General features: G+C 40.4%; 1 protein-coding gene across 1 annotated transcript; it reads right to left on the bottom strand.

The window, feature by feature from the left end:
• Positions 1–155: 155 nt before the first annotated feature.
• Positions 156–12,956, bottom strand: LOC105383461 (multidrug resistance protein homolog 49). Its single transcript, XM_048633438.1, has 25 exons — positions 12,550–12,956; positions 11,723–11,768; positions 11,117–11,313; positions 10,216–10,360; positions 8,997–9,097; positions 8,567–8,738; positions 8,032–8,156; positions 7,510–7,705; positions 7,027–7,251; positions 6,622–6,808; positions 6,319–6,461; positions 5,602–5,810; positions 5,375–5,469; positions 5,109–5,291; positions 4,883–4,980; positions 4,623–4,763; positions 4,185–4,367; positions 3,709–3,912; positions 3,317–3,446; positions 2,818–3,013; positions 2,323–2,485; positions 1,470–1,664; positions 963–1,172; positions 416–671; positions 156–252 (listed from the first exon to the last, which is right to left on the bottom strand). Exons 1-25 carry the CDS (start codon positions 12,573–12,575, stop codon positions 161–163), a joined length of 3,918 nt encoding a protein of 1,305 aa, XP_048489395.1. The 5' UTR covers positions 12,576–12,956; the 3' UTR covers positions 156–160.
• Positions 12,957–20,071: the final 7,115 nt, after the last annotated feature.

Below are 20,071 nucleotides of genomic sequence, written 5' to 3'. Positions count from 1 at the left end.
AAACAGATGTACCTACTTAGTTACTTATTTATTAACTTTATTATATCTACTTATAAGTAATACTTACTAGCTTTGGTAAACAATAAACAACAATTAAAATATATTAAACTTAAAATGCACTTATTTACCGAATTACAAATTTTGTAAAGCGTTTATTATCTTAGTGGGTAGTATTTTGTCCTTGGTTCATCTTCCAGTACAGCCCCTGCAGGTTTATGAGTTCAGCATGTGTTCCCTTTTCAACGATTGCTCCTGAAAATTATAAAAGATTTATGTACCTAATGTTTACGGTATTTAAAAAGTAGCACAAAGTGTAGAATTTCGAAAAGTGCCTTGCAAAACCTATTTATATTAACACGAAATCTAATAAAAACTAATAAAAAGAGTTTAAAAGCCATTAAAATTTGTAACAAACCTTTATGAACAACGCAAATCAGATCAGCATCTCTTATGGTCGACAGTCGATGTGCTATAGTAATACAAGTGCGTCCTTTAGCTGCGGCCTCAAGCGCTTCAGACACAGCTTTTTCGCTGCTCGCGTCGAGCGCTGACGTCGCCTCGTCGAGCAGGAGTAAGCGAGGCGAGCGGATGAGCGCTCGAGCGATGCAGACGCGCTGCTTCTGGCCGCCCGAGAGCTGCGCGCCGCCGGAGCCCAGGTTTGTGTTGTAGCCCTGGGATATAAATGTGGAGTAAACTTAAAGGTCAGACAAAAGAACTACAATTGTCAAAGAAAGATGTGAAAGTTAATTAATTACATATCCGAAGTATTGTTAATGGAAGACAGTGGAGAGAATTTAGATAGTTAAATTGTTTGACCCAAGTCCGCGTTGTATAGAACAACATGGACTTGGGATGTAGGTTTCGCGAGTCATATGCTGCCATCTAGTGTCGATGTAATATTTGTTTTAATTGGTACATGAACGGAACCGGTAACTAAGATTTGCAATGCAGCTGAGGATTACCTGTGGCAAGGAGACAATAAACTTGTGTATGTTGGCCTGCTTAGCAGCCGCGACGATCTCGTGCATGGAGACCTTCCTGGAGTTGTCTCCGTAGGCGATGTTGTCGGCCAGCGAGCGCTCCAGCAGCACGGGCTGCTGCTGCACCACGCCCAGCTGCCGCCGCAGCCGAGACAGGGTAAGGGACGAGTGGATGTCACGACCATCCAGCTCCTGTAGACATGAGCAGTAGGGCATTGAATGACAGAGTTAGCAGCTGCCACCGACCTAGCTTTAGCACGCATTGGATTTTGCGCAAACCTAGATCCTGTGTGTATAGCGTACAGCATGATACGGCAGGTCAAAGGGTGTATCCGACCCTTCTTATTTATTTATTTAAACTGGAATACCATTATTTTACTGAGGTCACAAGGGATGTTTATCAATTATGTTACGGGTCAGAATGCGAAAAGTTTCGCAAAAGTCCACCACCACTAAATTCCATCATAATCATAAGCGTCCAAAACTCACAATAGTCCCAGAGTCCGGGTCATAGAACCGCTGCAGCAGCTGCAGCACGGTGCTCTTGCCGCAGCCGGAGGCGCCCACCAGCGCCACCATGGAGCCCGCCGCCGCCGATAGGTCGAGCCCCTTGAGGACGCGGATGTGAGGGCGCGTCGGGTAGCTGAACTCTACGTTCTTGAGCGCGAAATTGCCGGTCGCTGACTGGGGAGGACAGAGTTTAAGGGTAAAATATATTGTGCAGGATGGGGCCAAGAAACCTGAACAGCTGAACACTCTTAGGTAGCATTATTACTCTGAGAGGAGTCAGATCTTAGTCAGGCCCTAGCCTAGACTCTATATATATACACATTGTAAAGTGATTCAGTCAATATCGTCCTGCTAAAACGTACGATTTTTGAACTTTGATTTTGGATTTTTTACTTTGAGCTTGGACCTCACTCGACTTCATATTTTGCTTTCATCTTCGCATTTGTCTAGTTCTGTTTTTTTTACTGAATTTCTTTACATGTTATAAGTTGCTGACTAAAAAAGGTGCAAAACAAAAACAATCCAAATGAGTATGAGCGTCATTTCTAATACACGATGTATCAGTAGAAAATAATGGTAAGAAGATCCAAATAAACAATTAATCTAACATAGCCGTAGGTCATTCACACAAAACAAATTACACATCTATTGGCACACGTCTCTTGTGAATCTTCAATGAGAAAGCTGAAGCATCTGGCCACAATGTGTTTCAGTTCAAGGTATGTGGGCCAACTATTTAAAACACAATCATTAACCATCGAAACATCTGTTAATCAATTATAATGTATTTTTATAGGTCACTTTTTGATGTCAACATTTTGCAGTCTCTTACCCAGTCCTTCCTATCTTTGACTCCGTCTTCGGTCTTGACCTTTGGAACTCGGTTGATGGTTGACAGGATCCGGGACCCACTTGCCTTGGCCGAGTTGAAGTTGGGAGCGTAAACTAGCGAGTGACCCAACATGTAGGCCCCGTACATCACGCTCTGGGTTACCCTGGGAAATTAGTTGTCTAGTCATCATTATCATTATCATCATATTTGAAGTGCTTTGTCCTTTGCTTTCTTCATCCAACCACTACCGGTAAACTATTTGACATATCGGTACAGCCGAGAGTTCATCACACGTTTTAATCTTGTTACTTATATCTCATTCAACGGGGAAAAACATCTGGCAGACAGAACCCTTATGAATTCGAATAAGGGTAGTTTTTGTTTCTATCAGATGTCTTTCCCCATGGAAGGATGTGTATTGGTTACTATTCAATATTTAATCGAAAAAAGTGCAAATTTTAAATTGTAAAAAACTACACAACATTTCCCACTCACGTCAACACAACGCTGTAGCTCTCCCCCTCGTGGCTCACGAGGTGCACGCCGTACACGACGGCGCACACGTACGACATGAAGGGCACGTAGATGCCCATACCCAGCACTAGCCCACGGAACCGCGTGCTGATGGTCAGAGCTTCCGTGGCTGATGTGAGCTTGTCGTGCAGTCTGGAGAGGAAGACAGTTTCTACGGCTGGAATGGGAATGGGTAAAGTTAGTTAAAAAGTGATTGATTTGGTATGATTGCGTCAAAGTAAAAGCAGCTATTGATGTTGAGATTTCCTTTAATGGTGAGCAAACTGTTTTATTTAATAATAATAATATGTATGATGACGATTTCAGTTCGACGATCAAGTAAAGCAGAGTTAGACAAGAAGTTGAGCAAGAATTTCTAGGATCAGTGTGGTCAGGTGTGGTACTTAGTATCAAGTGGGTAGTTTGAGAGAGTGTACTACGTGAAATGTAAGTGATTGGAAAGTTTGTTAAGCTACCGTACCCAAACTCTGAACAGTTTTGATGCTGACAACGGCTTCAGTGGCGATGCCGGCGGCTGACTCCATCAGGGTCCTCTCTGTCTCGGCGGAGGTCTGCGCCACGCGACCCTCGAACCAGATACTGCCCACCATCTACAACAGGATGTAATTTGGATTATGTTGTTTGCTGATGACCATTCACTGCTGAAGACAGGATCAAGATCAAGGCCATAATTGTGAGAAGTGGGATATGCTTCTTATTGTTCTGCAAGATCTTTCAAACCTACAGAGCAACGACAGGATGGAATTTAAATTATCAATATGTAGCCCTTGATCCGCCCTTGATCGAATAAGACAGGAAATTTAGGAATATCGTGTACGTTGGTCGGTGGTCACGTTACCCAAAAACACTCACCAGCGGCAAAAAAGCGCAGCCAACCAGCGTCATCTTCCAATTATAGTAGAACCCGATGACGGCTCCGAGGAACACGGAGCTGAATCCTTGCATGATGAGTCCGATGCGCAGCCCGGTGGCGCCCTGCACCTCAGCCACATCGTTGCTGAGCCGGCTGCAGAGTGCGCCCACTGTGTTGGCCTCCTTGTCGTAGTAGCCCATCTCCTGGGAAGGGGAAGGGAGATAGTGGGTTGATCTGTACTAGAGGCAGGGTTGCAAGTGAATAGGGTCATCAAAAGGCTCCCGAAAACATAATGCTCACGTGTCCTGATAGCGATCAACAAGGTTCGTTAATTCAACTGTGATGATTATAATATGTCCAGCTGTTTAATAGAGTTTACGGCATATTGAAGGCTACATGCAACAAAAACATCAACGGTTATGCAACTTCAGAAAACATTTGCTAGAGACAATATCACCACCGTCATAGTCCTCACCTGCCTAAGCAGACTGCTAAAGTACTGCAGCCGCAGCCGGGTGGTCATCTTGAGGCCGGCGCTCGTGAATGTGCTGCTCTGGAGACACATGGCCACGGCTGCCACTGCCGCCACCGCAATGAACAGACCCACCAGCAGGTTGGACTGCGAGACCACTGCGTCATAGTCCGAGCTGTTGAACATCTGGAATTTGTTACAATTTTATAAAACATTTTGTAACACATCCTCGTGGCCTGACGATATAAGGAGAACATTTGGTGTCAAATGGATAGGGATAGCTCAAGAGCGACATGAGTGCATAGCCTGAAGGAAGCCTACACCCTTAAAGCCAAAAATGCCTAACAAGATGATAAAATATAGGAGCGACTTCTGAAAAAAAATAATCTGAAGTAGATACATAATCGGTTATCTTATATAATGAGATTGTAAGTCACTTACCCCTACAGCATAACCGATAATGACAGATATAGCGGGGAAACAAGCTCCCTGAAGAAAGGCAGCTATCGTTCCAACCACTATCAGCAACCATTCAGGACCATTTTGTTTTAGCAGTTCCCAAGAACCAACTGGTTTGATTTCCTGGAAAATTAAGTATTACCGAGTAAGATATTAACAAGCTGAGGCAAAGTATTTCCATTTTAATATATCAACCTAAACATAAACTATCATTTATCTTTTTTAAAAAAACTTTATCTTACCTCATCGTCTTCCACTTCATCTTCACCGTAGTAAGTACTTTGTACTTCAGATATCACCGACGCTATGGAGTTTCTAGGTGCCATCCAATCATGTGACTCTGAAATAGTTTGCAATTATTTACGTTATTTTTATCAATGGTTTCATATTATATACTGAACTCATCTTAGAAAATTATACACAATCGCCATTATCGTATTAAGTGATAAAAAAATTATAAGTACTTACTTCTCCTAACAGAGCCTCGTCTGCGTAGTCTTTTACTTGAATGTCTTTTGATATCGGTTCTACTGATCGCTGATGCCTCAACTTCTTTAGTTTTATTTCCACTCTCTTCTTCTTCGAGTACCGTTTCAATTACATCTGGTTCTTTAACTTCAACACCCGTTGTGACCAATTTCCAATAAACACCTGGAAAATAAACAACGCGTATAGTCATTTTGTCACAAAACAAATGTCGTCGAGACACCTTATTAAAATGAATATGGACAAACCTTTCTTATTCATCAGCTCTTCATGAGTGCCCATTTCAACAATTGCTCCTTGATCCATGCAGATAATCCGATCTGCCTTGACGATTGTTGATAATCTGAACATAATGAGATTTTTATTTAGTTTGTGTGAAACTTGAACATTGTAAACGCTCCGTTTACAATGTTTTATTTGCTGTTATATTTTAATACCGGTAGTATGTATAACAGCAGCAGCGAGCGGTACATACCTGTGTGAGACAGTGAGCGTGGTGCGTGTGTGGCTGGCGCGGTCCAGCGCGGCCTGCACGCGCCGCTCGGAGGCGGGGTCCAGCGCGGACGTGGCCTCGTCCAGCAGCAGCACGGCGGGCTCCCGCAGCAGCGCGCGCGCGATGGCCACGCGCTGCGCCTGCCCGCCCGACAGCGACGCGCCGCGCTCGCCTATCACCGTGTTGTAGCCCTGCAAAGGGGGTTACATAGTTTTGGATACAAGTTCATTTTATACTACTTAGCTGCTTGTAAGGAAAGTGCACTAGATGTGATATCTGTCTATTGTTTAGAAACTCAAGGTCCTTTTTTGTTAACGTTTGTATAATTATCGGTATCCATGACTGTTTGTTTCCTGAATATAAATCAGACTTAGAGTCACACTGTTTTACTCTTATTATAATTCAAAATAATTATCTGAAATGGCTGAACACATATTTTCAACTAATTTGCATGAACATTTTTAACGTTCATGAATTTTACTGTAGTATTGTATCTTCTCTAACAATAGACTGTAGACTGAAACCCATGCATCATAATGAACTAGACTTCATCTATCTATATAGCCTGATTTTAATGAAACTGGAAAACTCTCAGGAACAGTATAATTATCAGGAACAGTATAAGTATGTGTAGTCATAAAATTATAAAAACCTTTTTGTTTTAAACTGATATGGTATGTAACTGGAATTATATCTTACATCAGGTAGCTTCATTATGAAGTCATGTGCGTATGCGATCTCGGCAACTCTTTGAATTTCCTCCTGTGTTGCTTCAGGGGCCGTGATTGATATGTTCTCAGAAATGGTGCCGTGAAATAGTACCGGTTCTTGACCAACCACACCTGGAAAACAAAATAACATAATGAAAACAAAAGTCTGGAAAAATAAACTATCCTAATTCCTACCTTCCAACATAATGTCGTGGAACAAAAATCTTTTCAGAATAACCATTCTATGTCTAGCCCCGGTTTGGTTATAAATAAAAACATACTTAGTTCTCACCTATTGAGGATCGTAGCCACTGTATATTTAATGACTTGATGCTTCTCCCATCTAACTTGACATCTCCCGATTTAGGATCGTACAGTCTTTGAACCAGTTGAAGTATAGTGGACTTCCCACATCCTGATGATCCGACCAATGCCACGGTTTCACCTGGTTTTATATGCAACGAGAATCCTTTGAGAATCTGAAACAAGGAAATAAGAAATTGCCTTATACAAGTGACATATCTCTGGAAAGTGCTGTCTTCTCTCTGTGTCTATCTTACGAATAGAATAGTCTACACTGTGGCTCGATACTTTCATAAACTATTCCAGGATCTGTATGCAAAAGTAACGGTTTGTTTGATGATACCTTTGAACTATTGCAATACATTAATCTATCTAAATCAAAACTAACAAGTACCTTAACGTCAGGTCTAGAAGGGTAGCTAAAATCTACATTCTCGATAGTGATCTCTCCTCTTATCATCCTTGGACAGAGACCAGTTGTATCCAGGCTGTCGATCACTGGTTCCCTCTCAAGGATGTCGAAGATGTTGGCAGCAGCGGCCCTGGCAGCCGCGAAGGTCTCCCCGTGAGGCACGCAGAAGGTTATGGACTGAGTCGCCATGTACACGCTGAAGAGAATCTGGAAATAGTAAGCACTGATGTTATTGTTATGATTTATTTACCTGACATGTAGTAAAGGAACATAATTATAAACATTTTAAACCTAAGTCGTTGTTCCGCTAGGAGTTTCTTTAAAAATAAATTAAAATATGGAAAATGTATGTCCAAAATGTACGCAACACCAGCTCTGTCACTCGAAATAAACCCTCATCATTGCCCCATAGTCATCCAATGCTGACCATACACAACATCCACCAGACCAAAGGCCAAGACTTACACTAAAGACATTTCCAACGATATAATCCCTCTCTTCAGGCGGCTTCAGTACATCGTTCATGACCAGCCGGGTGCCGTACGCGAGGCCGATGGAATTGACGGTGAAGGTGAGCAGCCAGTTGAAGCCGGTACCGAGCCCGTTGTACAGTCCTCGCTTGCAACCGTACGTCTCTGCCGGTTCTAGCAGGCCCTTGTATCTGTGGAGTTATGGGGGCTGTGAATATTTTGGCCGATTCTAAAGGCACGCATTTGAAACTTGGCAATGTCAAAAGGCAAAATGTAAAGCAGTATATCGCGGACATTGACCTGCATTCGTAAAGTTTAATGATACAATTTCATAATTCTGTATAATGTGTAAAGATTAACTACTCAAGGACTCGTTTTATAACCTGAGACATTGTTATAGTGCAGATATTCCTAGAAGTGCGTTATCACAATGATGCCAATTTACTACTCAATGAAGCAAAGCAAATACAAGGCCTTGTCTTGATAATCTTTAAGGCCTTGTCAATATTGTTTCTACCTTTCTACTTCCTTATCTTCTCCTCCGAAGGCTACGACGGTTCTCACTGACTTCAATACTTCTTCAGCTTGTTTCCCGGCTTTACTGAATGCGTTCATCTCTTTCGTTGAAGACCGAGTTTGGTACTGAAAGAATAAATATTTCCACATTGAAATTTCTAATTATATTTCAAAATCGATATAGCATCTGTTTCTACGCTGACAGGTAATAACTCCTTTCCAAATAGGGGGTTAGTGTCTACCACGTATCTAATGCAGTAATGGGATCTGCGAAAATTTAATTAAACAGGATGTTGCAAAAGTGGTATACTAAGCTGATAGCCAACACAACTGTAAACTGTTCATCACAGGTTCTTCTGCCGTACGAGGGTCTAAAATATGGTGTAAAATATAGGTTTTTTATGGAGCACAATGCCTGTTGATGACAGATAGTCGATATTATCATATATTTTTCTGCTGCTGTTATCCAAAGATCCACATGGCAACACTCACATTGGACAAGGCAACATCAGCACCGTCGGAGGAGAAACACTCACATTAGACAACGCCACAGCAGCAGCCACAGAGAAGGGCAGTACGCTCATGCAGGTCAGCGTGAGCTCCCAGCCCAGCGGGAAGGCCTGGCAGAAGCTGATCACCGCCGTGCCCACCAGGTTGGCGACTACACCGATCTTCTCGCCCATGCCGTCTTTCAGCTTTATTATGTCTCTGTGGGGTTGGAAGAATGCTGGTGTGAGAGGTTTGGTCGTTGTGTGTAAAAGTTTGAGTTTGGAGACTTACTTATATCTATGTATTTATTGAATTTGAATAGCCATGAGCTCGATGTATGCTGGACCAATGATATCAGACACGCAGCCAGTAGTGGATTGATGAGAGGCTAAAGACATAGGTACTATTGTGGTGTTTATGGGAGAGCCCTATGTCCATATTTTCAGCTAATGATGCTGATGATGATCTAGCACTTACTCGGACATCCGGGAGGCGAGGTTGAAGCTGGTGTCGGTGTCGAACCAGGACATGTCCTGCCGGAGAATGGCCTTCAGGAACATCAGACGGATCCGCTTGATCTAGAATTAACAACATACTGATTAATTATAGCCCCATGTGAAAATGGCAGAATAGAATTGCTGTCCACTTATTGCAGAAACGCAGCAGGTTGGGTGTATATTTATGAAGCAGGATTTAAGTTCATGCCGTACCTGATTTACATACCTAATTAAAAACTGAACCATTGTAAAATCCGCATATAATTTATGTCTTGAGCGTATCCGAGAAACAAGAAAAAATACGTACAGTAGTTTTTCATATAGGTACTTGCATACCTATACTTAGGATATTTAAAACATCAGGATGTAAACCACATGTAAACTAATAATACTATTCCAGTCAATTGATATGAATTTCATACAATTGCTTCGCAACTATAATACTACCCAAGATTCATGCATGTGCTCAAAGTGATACATTCAAGGCTACAGAATTATATCAATTAACCTCTATTGCTCTTCTCTTATGAAGAATTATATTGAATCTCAAAATATTGTTCAATAGAATCTTAAGTGAAGTATGCAATGAAACAATTTGTGGATTGCTTCCTTGCTGCGAAATCAAGGTTATTTAGGAACGGAAAATTTATGAGAGCATAATTTTTCCTAAAAATGTAACGTATTTTATTATTATTTCAAATTTAATAAAGAAAAACTTATATGGGTGCGTCCGGTTACCCCTGAGCAGGGTCTGCAAACTTCTAAGGCTAGAGCTAGAGATCATCTTAAAAATATAACTGACCTGCATCAACGTAAAATATACGAGTTTGACAGACAAGGCGCAGATAGATAACGATGCTGACTACATTTTTATAGATAACCACTTTAAACTAACATCCATTAAAAATATCGCAAACTGTAAAGCCGTTTTTTGAATGAGTATAATAAAAATATTTCCTCACAATGTTTTCCTTCACCGTAAATTATATCATGTCAAGATTTGAACCCACAACCTCACAAATGTGAGCCGCGACCTTATCCGTAATGCCACTTCTGTTCTCATCAGGTGAAAAGCTCACATAATGCTGTATATATAAGGAAATCTGGTAACTCGAGCAGGAAAATACAATATTATAAGAACGCGCGCAGATAAGCGCCTATAACTTTCCAGCTTTCTTCCTACATACGGCCTAACTGACCTGCCGAAACGCGCTCCAGTTGATGAGCTTCACGGAGAGGTAGCAGAGCGCCATGGAGACGACCACGGTGGCCGCCATGCCCACGCCGATGGCCGCGCCGTCCTCCATGAGGGCCGCCATGTTCTCCGCGTTGGACGCGTTGGATCTGGGGTTGGGAGAGGTTGGTGTTGGTGGAAGTTGTTGCACGAAATATACTGTATTTCATGTTTTTTTTCCCTTAGAGTCTCCTGTGTCTACTTTATCTATTCACGGAATGCGTTATGGGTAAACCTACACATGCATGCAGGTATCGTGATACCACTGTAGGAAATATAAGACGTATATAAATTCAACATCATAACTGCGGCCTCTACACGGGTTTGTTATCGACTTCGAAAACCTCGTATTTATGGCGAATCGCGATATCACTACATCAATAACGAAGCCGTGTAGCGGCAACTGGTTCGTAACTCCCCGTATTTTTTTAGTGAGCTTTAGATCATTTAATAATAAAATAATAATAAATATGTGGGGACATCTCACACACGGCCATCCGACCCCAAGCTAGGCAGAACCTGTGTTATGGGTGTCGGACAGCTGATATATCTACACAAATACATAGATAGATAGATAGATACTAAATATAAATATCAACACCCAAGACCCGAGTACAAATATCTGTCTTTAAACAAATATCTGCCCCAGCCGGGAATCGAACCCGGGACCATCGGCTCAGTAGTCAGGTCACTAACCACTACGCCATTCGGTCGTTTCATTCTGCAAGCTTTAAGATAAGCCACCAGCCAGGGAGGGGCACTCACAGAATCCTTCCGCCCCCAAACAAGCCTATGTATGAGCATTTGGGCAGACTTCTAGAAAAGTAATAAGCTAGATAAGCCACCAGTCAAGGTTAGGTACTCACAAAATCCTTCCACCCCCAAACAAGCTCAACAGCGGCAGGCGGCTAGAAGTCTGCTGCTGGAAGGCGGTCCGCTGCACGAAGGCGGTGCTGAGCTCGCCGAACAGCACCAGGTTGATGCAGACGCCGCCCGCGCTGAGGAACCCGAGGGCTGCTCCGAGGAGTGTAGCTAGGGCCTCGTACCATGTCGCGTGTTTGAACTGGAGGGGGGTTATTAGTGTTAAAAGTTTGGGAGGGAAATGTTTTGAAATTCGGCTGCAAAATAAGCATCAGACTCCAAACGTGCAAATAGCATTACTACCTAATTACTTATTTTTTTTATGGAAAGTTCTATTCTATTCTATGCTAGATACTCGTAGGTAAGACAATACACTTTATTTTAAAATACACTTTACACCGAAATTAATAAAAAAAAAAGTTGTACTTAACTTAATTAGGGTAAAAAAGGCAGATAGTACAAGACTACTGAAAAAATTAATTTGAACCTCTTTAAAAATTTTGAATAGGTAGGTACTGTTCTGTTGGTTGGTCACATTCACTGCAACCGATAATATTTTTAGGGTGAAGAAGTTACGAATGAAAATAAAATATTAAGGTAGATAGACTTACTATTTTGAAATATGATACAGTTTTCTGTTCCTCCGCTGCCTCTTTCCTAAAATAGATGTTTAAAATATATTATTGCAAAAATTATGCTTGCTGAAAATTTAAAACATTTCAATATATTATGTAAATTGGTAACAATCACGTATGATTATTTATTCAGGTGATGTTAATTTACCATGGAAATACCTAAGTAGGTATGTAAGAATTATTTGAAAGATCTTCCAATGTATTAGTGAACTGAGAACATGGATGAAATTGTAGTGAAAATCTATCTCATGATATACTCGCATTCCTAAATGACGTATCAACTGTAGCTTGCATTCCGGTGAACCCTGAGCAGTCAGCTGAAAACTTATATGATTGGTTAATCCTCTCTCCACGGTGACAAATTTTAGACCAGGCTACCTAGTGTTTGTTGCCGACACGCTGAGAAGAATATTCCTCCGTTAGTGATTTCTAGTAGATTACTTCTTCTCAGGTTTTCTTCTTCGGCGGTAATAGAACCTAGCAGTGAGCGTTTGTATTGATAAACACCAAACATAAACAATTAAACAGGATAGTTAAATTGTCCTTCAAACATCTGATGATCGTTTAGGTATTCCTCGGATGAAACAAGGACAAGGATACCCATGAAACCACAGATTAGAACTTAAGGATACCAACATTTTACTAGCCACATGCTTGAAAACCAACACAAAAACATTACCCACCTCGTTCGGCAGTCGGGTAAAATACGTTCCTTTTTGTACCAATTTAGCTTGTAAATTCTTGTAAGTATACATAATATGTAAAAGAAAACTTAGCTAATCAAACGGAAAACTTAAACTTACTTCTTATCCTTGATCTTGATATTCATGTTTCCGAACAGAATCCGTGTTTATTTACAAGAAAGAAAACATCAAGAAAAAAACTTTTTTAATGAATGATCTGTTTTCAGGCCTTGCACGGCGCGCCTGTGTCGGCGACGCTTCCACTACTGTGCACTATTCATATTCATACCATGTTAGGTAGGTATACACAAATTATACCGAAGTCTATTTAGCTTTTTAAAACGTCTATTACGCCTCCTTTGTCGTACGAAATTGTTTGGCCGGCAAATTATGAATATGTGCATAAAATTTATCTTTGACTTTTTGCACGAAAGAAGACTCCCCGAGTGACGTATATCCACTGTAGGTACGTAAGATACGTCCGGCAGACGCTGTTCAGTCACGATTTTAACAAACCCTAGTTCAGCTCAAGTGTTTGTAAGAAGAAGCTTTCATCTATTTCAATATAAATTATTTGCTATACACGCACGCTTGTATCTCAAAAATAAACGTGTGAACCACTTCACTTCACAATGTAACAGTTACTAGTGCGAGAACAGACTCGGGATCACTATTTACTCGTACAACATCTGCGTAAAGCCTCATAAATAAGATGTTACACAGTATCAACGATATTTTAATACGAACTTCTAATAGATGGAGTCTTTCTTGTACCACTGAGCTCATATTTTAAACTAGCTGTTTCCGCGATAAAATGTAGCCTATGCACAGACAGGCAGACACAGTTACTTACTTTTGCATTTATAATATTAGTTAGGATTAGGATTAGTTCAGTTAAAGATTTGTGACCTTATCCAGTGGTACAATGGTTGTCACTAGGTTGAACATAAAACGGTTTGTCTGTAAATAAAATGCGGACAGTTTTATAAATGTTCTGTTCAATTCAATTCAATTCAATTCAATCAAGATTCAATTATATCCTAATCCTAACTAATATTATAAATGCGAAAGTAACTGTGTCTGTCTGTCTGTCTGTTACTCTTTCACGCCAAAACTACTGAACGGATTTAAATGAAATTTGGTATACATATGGTCTAGACCCTGAGGAAAAACATAGACTACTTTTTATCCCGGAATTCCCACGGGAAAACTTTTTAAGGCGAAGCGAAGCTCGCGGGCACAGCTAGTTATTTATATAGTTTACTCCCGATGTCCCGGTTATCGGTTCTTCGGCTGACCCACTGCCGCCTGACTTGTCTCCTGCACTTATACTTACTCGTAATGTAGGTATCTACCTATTTTTTTCTTAAACGAACTACGCCATTTCTTATGTTATCGCTGTTTAGAACTGCTCTTTTCATAGTACAATAGGTAAGTTAAAAGCGGTGGTCGTTCTAATAACAATTAATAAGTAGAATAGAATAGAATAGAAATCATTTATTTGACACACAGCAAAAAAAAAGAAAAAACAAAAATACATTAACTTTCAAAAACAGCTAAGTATATATAAAGATTAAATAAATACTTAAATAAAATAAAATACTTTATTTCTAAGTATTGTACTACCCTATAAAAATAAAATATTGAATCAATAGGTACATTACAATGATAGATATTTTATGTAAGTATTAACAATGCTCTTGACAAACACCAATACAACGTGATAAAATAATTATAAACATTGATTTTACATCAGGAATAATTTCTAATAATTTCTCTCTCTCTCTCTCAGCCTTCTGTAGTCCACTGTTGGACATAGGCCTCTCCTAACGATCGCCACCCCAAACGGTCACCCGCCATCTGCATCCAGCGGCTTCCCGCTACCTTCCGCAGATCATCAGACCAACGGGTTGGGGGGCGACCGACACGTCGTTTGCCGACACGGGGTCTCCACTCCAGAACCTTTCTACTCCAGCGGTCGTCGGCTCTGCGGGCTACGTGGCCAGCCCATTGCCACTTCAGCGTGCTAATCCTTTTGGCTATGTCGGTAACTTTAGTTCTCCTGCGGATTTCTTCATTACGAATCCTATCTCGCAGGGACACGCCTAACATAGCCCTTTCCATAGCACGCTGAGCAACTCTGAGCTTGTGGATAAGCCCTTTGGTGAAGCACCACGTCTCGGCTCCGTAAGTCATCACTGGCAACACGCACTGATTGAAAACTTTTGTTTTCAGACACTGAGGTATGTTTTCGGTGAGAATGTGTCGTAATTTCCCGAACGCTGCCCATCCGAGTTGGATTCTACGAGCTACCTCTTTATCGAAGTTGGATTTACCTAATCGGATCACTTGTCCTAGGTAGGGATACTGATCGACAACTTCGATGGTGACACCTCCTACAGTTACGGGCGATGATGAAACATGTTCGTTCGACATGACCTTTGTCTTGTCCATGTTCATTTTCAGCCCAACTTGTTTAGAGGCATCATTGAGGTCTGTGAGCATTTCGCCCAACTCCTCCAGCGTTTCCGCCATAATAACTATGTCATCAGCAAATCGTAGATGAGAGATATATTCGCCATTGACGTTAATGCCCAGTCTTTTCCACTCTACAAGCTTAAAAACATCTTCCAGTGCACAGGTGAACAGTTTCGGAGAAATAACATCTCCCTGTCTCACGCCCCTTTGCAACTGGATCGGTTTTGTGCTATGTTCGTGTAATCGAACTGACATTGTGGCAGCATTGTACATACATCTCAACACCTCGATATAGCGATAGTCTATATGGCACCGCTGAAGGGATTGAAGCATCGCCCAGAGCTCAATAGAATCAAAGGCTTTCTCATAGTCCACAAACGCTAGACATAAAGGTAGATTATACTCCTCGGTCTTCTGTATAACCTGCCGAAGCGTGTGTATATGATCTATGGTACTATAGCCTTTTCGGAACCCGGCTTGTTCGGGTGGCTGGAAGTCGTCGAGTCTTTGCTCGAGACGATTCGTAATAACTCTCGAAAACAGCTTGTACACATGGCTCAGAAGTGCAATGGGTCTATAATTCCTCAATAGGGCTTTGTTGCCTTTCTTGAAGAACAAAGTCACTACACTTCTGCTCCATGCCTCCGGGCCTGTGCCTTCGAGTATGACGGAATTAAACAGCCTCCGAAGTGCTATTAAAATCGGTCTACCGCCGGCTTTCAGAAGTTCTGTCGTTATTCCATCATCTCCCGGAGCTTTGTTGTTTTTTAGCTGTTTGAGAGCTATACTAATCTCGTCTAGACTGACGTCCGGAATATCTTCGGTATAGTGTCGGGTGAGTGGCGCTCGGCTGTCGTGAGCACCGCTGGTAATAGGGTTTTGTGTTGTGGTGTATAACTGTCCGTAGAATCTCTCAATTTCTCCCAGAATTTCGGGCACTGATGAAACGGTGTTGCCACTGTCGGTCTTCAGTTGGGTCAACAGAGTCTGTCGAACAGATCGATTTCTAGCAAAGACTTTGGAGCCCTTGTTTTGCTCAATTGCGTCTTGAATGCGCTTGCAATTGTAGCGTCTCATATCGCAACGTCTTGCTTTGGCGATCTGTCTGTTTAGACGTCTGTATTCAACCATATCAACTGAAGACTGCAACCTCATTTCTCTCCGTTCTCTTATGAGACTCAGAGTCCCATCTGAGAGTTTTTGAGGTCCTCGGTTGGTTCGGGACGAAAAATATTTCGATCCTACCTCTTGGACAGTTTCCACAAACCTATTATTTAAATCGTCAACTGTAACGCAATTCTCTAAACATATCAGGCGGTCGCAAAGCTCAGACTGAAAGCTTTCGGGATCTTGAATTTGAGCAGGAGTAGGACGGAGCGTGGACTTCATTAGATGGGAGCGTTCTTTTCTAATAATTTAATTAGTCCTAAGGGGCCGTCCATTAATCACGTGAGGTCGTTTTTCTCATTTTTTGACCCCCCCCTCCCCCCTGGTGATATTTGGTGAGGTTTGACTACGACCCCCCCTCCCCCCTCCTTGATCACGTGTATTTTTAGGAAGTCTATGTAAACGCTATTTTTGAGTAGAAAAAATATAAGGAAAATTAAATTTAGCGCGGGGAGTCGTTGCTTAGCGACGGCGGGCGAGTCAATCAAGGTCATACATACAAATCGTTAAAATTTTTGCGCCGTTCAAAATTTCGAGTCAGAAATACCTAGCGCTTTTTGACAAAAAATTAATACACGTGATGTCTATCGAGACCCCCCCTCCCCCCTCGTGATGTTTCGTGAGGTTTTACGTACCCCCTCCCCCCCCCCTTTGAGCCTCACGTGATTAATGGACGGCCCCTAAACCAGACTTATCCTAGCCACCACAGATTTTAGCCTATTTTGTTTTTAGTTTTTACCTTTTGATATCTCAACCTCTAAAAATATTCAAAAATACCTAATCGTAATTGCGATGAAAAAAATGACATCGTCGCACTAAAAACTTTAAAATATGCCATGAATCCAAAAAATACCTTATGCAATGACGGTGTAAACACTGGTGCGTGAAAATATTCTGAAAGTCAATTAAAAGACATTAGACGTTATAATAATTAAATGATTTAAAAATCATATAAATAATTTACAATATTATTATAATAACTTAAGCACCGTTGCACCAAACATATTTAAATCTATATCTTTATTTAAATCTATTGCTGTCTTGCTCTGACACTACACTGTATGGTTTTGCATATAGGTAATACTTATGTAATTACTTATACGATAAAATTAATCCTATAAAACCTGGGACCTATAATTCCTTGGACATTGGCGTAACATAAACACTGGCGAAAAGTGGGTGCAGCAATGCACCTCTGCCTACCCCGCACGGGAGTACATTAGTACAAGGTGTGAGTGTTTATATTATATATAAAACGCACTATAAAAGATACTTTATTTATAACGGGTATCTTAAAAGGTTCCGTCGTCGCTGGAAGGGTGGGTAATAGGGTAGGACTTGCCCTAAACCCTTCTTTCATTGGAAGGAGACCCGTGCCCCAGCAGTGGGGACGCGATGGGTCACGATGATACATAAAAAAAGATCCCGACGAATTGAGAACCTCTTCCTTTTTTTGAAGTCGGTTAAAAATTTCAGTATATTTAGGGTGACTTACACCAAACATTTAAACAAAATTAAATCTATTGCTCTCGCTGACTTTACGCTGACTGAGCAGGACAGCGATAGATTTAATTTGATTTAAATATTTGGTGCAAGTCACTTAAAAGAAGTTGAGTGAAATCGTAATTATTACGACCTGAATTGACTTGAAAATAACTTTTTTTTAAATTTTGCTTATTTACGGTCTACTTATTGATTTTTTTTCAATTAATAGGTTAATTGGTTATTGTCGATTAAATAACCGTATTTTTTTAATTCAGCGATATTTTTAATTACTACTAATTACAGTGAGCAAAATAGCCCAACAGTATTTTTCACCTGTACGCCTTTAATTTTGAGCATTCTAGGACGATAGTTTTTCTTAAAAACTAACTAATCATGAACAAAGAGAGGCAATAAAGATTTATTGTTACTCACATTTTCATTTGACTAGAGTACAGTCAGTATCATAAGCATATAGGTGGAAACTTGTTAAACGTATTTTATACTTAGTCTTAATTAATGTATTCTTGTTATATAATTAAGTTTTCCTACAAAAATAAAAAAAAATAAAAAAAAAAAATATAAGTAGATGGGTAAGTGCGGGAAAATAATTCAAATTTTGTGAAAGAATTTTTCATTGCTCTCTCTCTCTCTCTCTCTCTCTCTCTCTCTATCGCGAATGTATTATGACGATGTGAGCCAATTAACAAAATTAGTAAATGTACTATCATATTTAGACATACGTATTCCAGCCTTTAAAAAAATGTATCTGGGTGTCGTTTAGTGAACACCAACATAGCCTCACAACAGGAAGTTGAAAGGGAGGGAATCTAAGGGAAAGGGGAGAAAGGAAGTCAAGAGTTTGTAGTTTGGCAATCACATGAAAACACAATATTACTAACATTACAACTAATACACACTCACGGGCAATAAAAAAGTTCCATTCAGAAAATCACCAAATTACTCTTAAACTGATAAAACTAACTTAATGACGGCTTCTGCAATATTTAAGTACATTTATCGGCGCATTAGAATATTACCAACTAAAAACGTAAAGATTTTGTTCCAATTTCCTATTAAATGTTTTAAAAAAATTATGCCATTTGGTGTCTGCATTGCGATTCTATAATGCTAAGGCCTAATTTCACACCATTCGGTTAGGTTAAAAATACCTCGGTTTGGTTACATTTTGGACCGTTAAGGTTAGTGAGTGTCCCACCATGCTAAATCACGGGGTTAACTCCCTTGATCGGGTGATAAACTTGATTGCTGCTGTGGGGTTCCGCTAAGACTTGGTTAAGACCGGTAACCAGGCAACGGGTTGTTTACTTGTCACTCATTCTGTCAAGATTCAAGATGGAAAAATGAACAGAGCCTTTGATAAACAATATACGAACTAGATGTTGTGTGACATAAAAAATGAAGCGAGATACTGTCTGGGTTTTATATAATGTCAAACCGAGATAAAAGTTTAAATTTAATGTCCTAACCTAACTTGGAACCGCAATATAGAAACACAAATTGATGGCCCTACCTGGAAATCGAACCCGGGATCCCTGGGTGATGAAGCTGAGCTTCTACCACTAGACCACAGAGGTAGATTCAAGAAGTTAAACCTAATGACTTAATGAGAACTATTGAATTAAGTGAAAAATCTTCAAAACAAAAATTTTAAAATAAGACCTTACTTAGAAATTGATATGTTATTTCCCGAGAAGTTTCTTTTCCACTGACACTCCATCTTGTTCGTTGTATTGTTTTTCAAAGGGCATGGCGTAATAATATTATTTTCAATGACGGATGTCAAAAAACAACCTCGGTAGAAATAGTAACCATGGCAACCTCAAAACCAAAAAGTTTGGTTGTTTGAGGTTGTTTGAAATCACAGAGACATAGACAACAAATTTCAATGAATATGACAGAATATTGATTGAAGTGTGAGGGAAATGAGTGAATGGAGTGAATGATACACATAATGCTGGATTTATGAATGGTCTGTTAGATTTTCGTCGTGGGACTCATAAAGTTAACAAGGGTAATAATCCTTAAACGCGTCGTCAGCAAATCCGTTATTGAGACTGTAACTAACAGAATCATGAGAAACCAGGTCTAATTGTCAAAACTCGATTCTGAATCCAAATAATATATGAGATTAAAAAAAAAATTTGACAAATAATGTATGAGATGACATACGTGAAGTGAATGGTGAAGGGAGAATGAAGATGAGAAGTGAAGTCCGATTTTACAGAATCGCAAAGCTGCATTTTGTAAGTGGCACTGTTTCTTTGCCCGTGAGTGTATTACATTATGACTTATACTTATAAATTATATTACATTTGTATGTCTATGTAATGGCATCGGCAAGTGCCATGGAATAAATACCATGTCATTGTGGCGCTGACTGTACCAAAGGACTCGGTCTATTTATCGTTCAAATTTCCATTCATGAAGTTGAGCGACTGAAGCGCGCATGAAAGTTCTGTACATTAACGTGACATAACTGTAGTGAGCCAAT

Source organism: Plutella xylostella, chromosome 5, assembly GCF_932276165.1.
Source record: "Plutella xylostella chromosome 5, ilPluXylo3.1, whole genome shotgun sequence".
NCBI classification, from domain to species: Eukaryota; Metazoa; Arthropoda; class Insecta; order Lepidoptera; family Plutellidae; genus Plutella; species Plutella xylostella.
This window is presented reverse-complemented; position numbering and strand designations above follow the sequence as displayed.

Bases quoted from the DNA above. Each gene is read 5' to 3' on its own strand.
- LOC105383461 (XM_048633438.1), bottom strand. From the start codon at position 12,575: ATGAATATCAAGATCAAGGATAAGAA. The intron at 6,462-6,621 runs GTGAGAACTAAG...TTTGTTTTCCAG, and splicing joins GTGGCTACGATCCTCAATAG to GTGTGGTTGGTCAAGAACCG. The intron at 672-962 runs GTAATCCTCAGC...TTTATATCCCAG, and splicing joins TTATTGTCTCCTTGCCACAG to GGCTACAACACAAACCTGGG.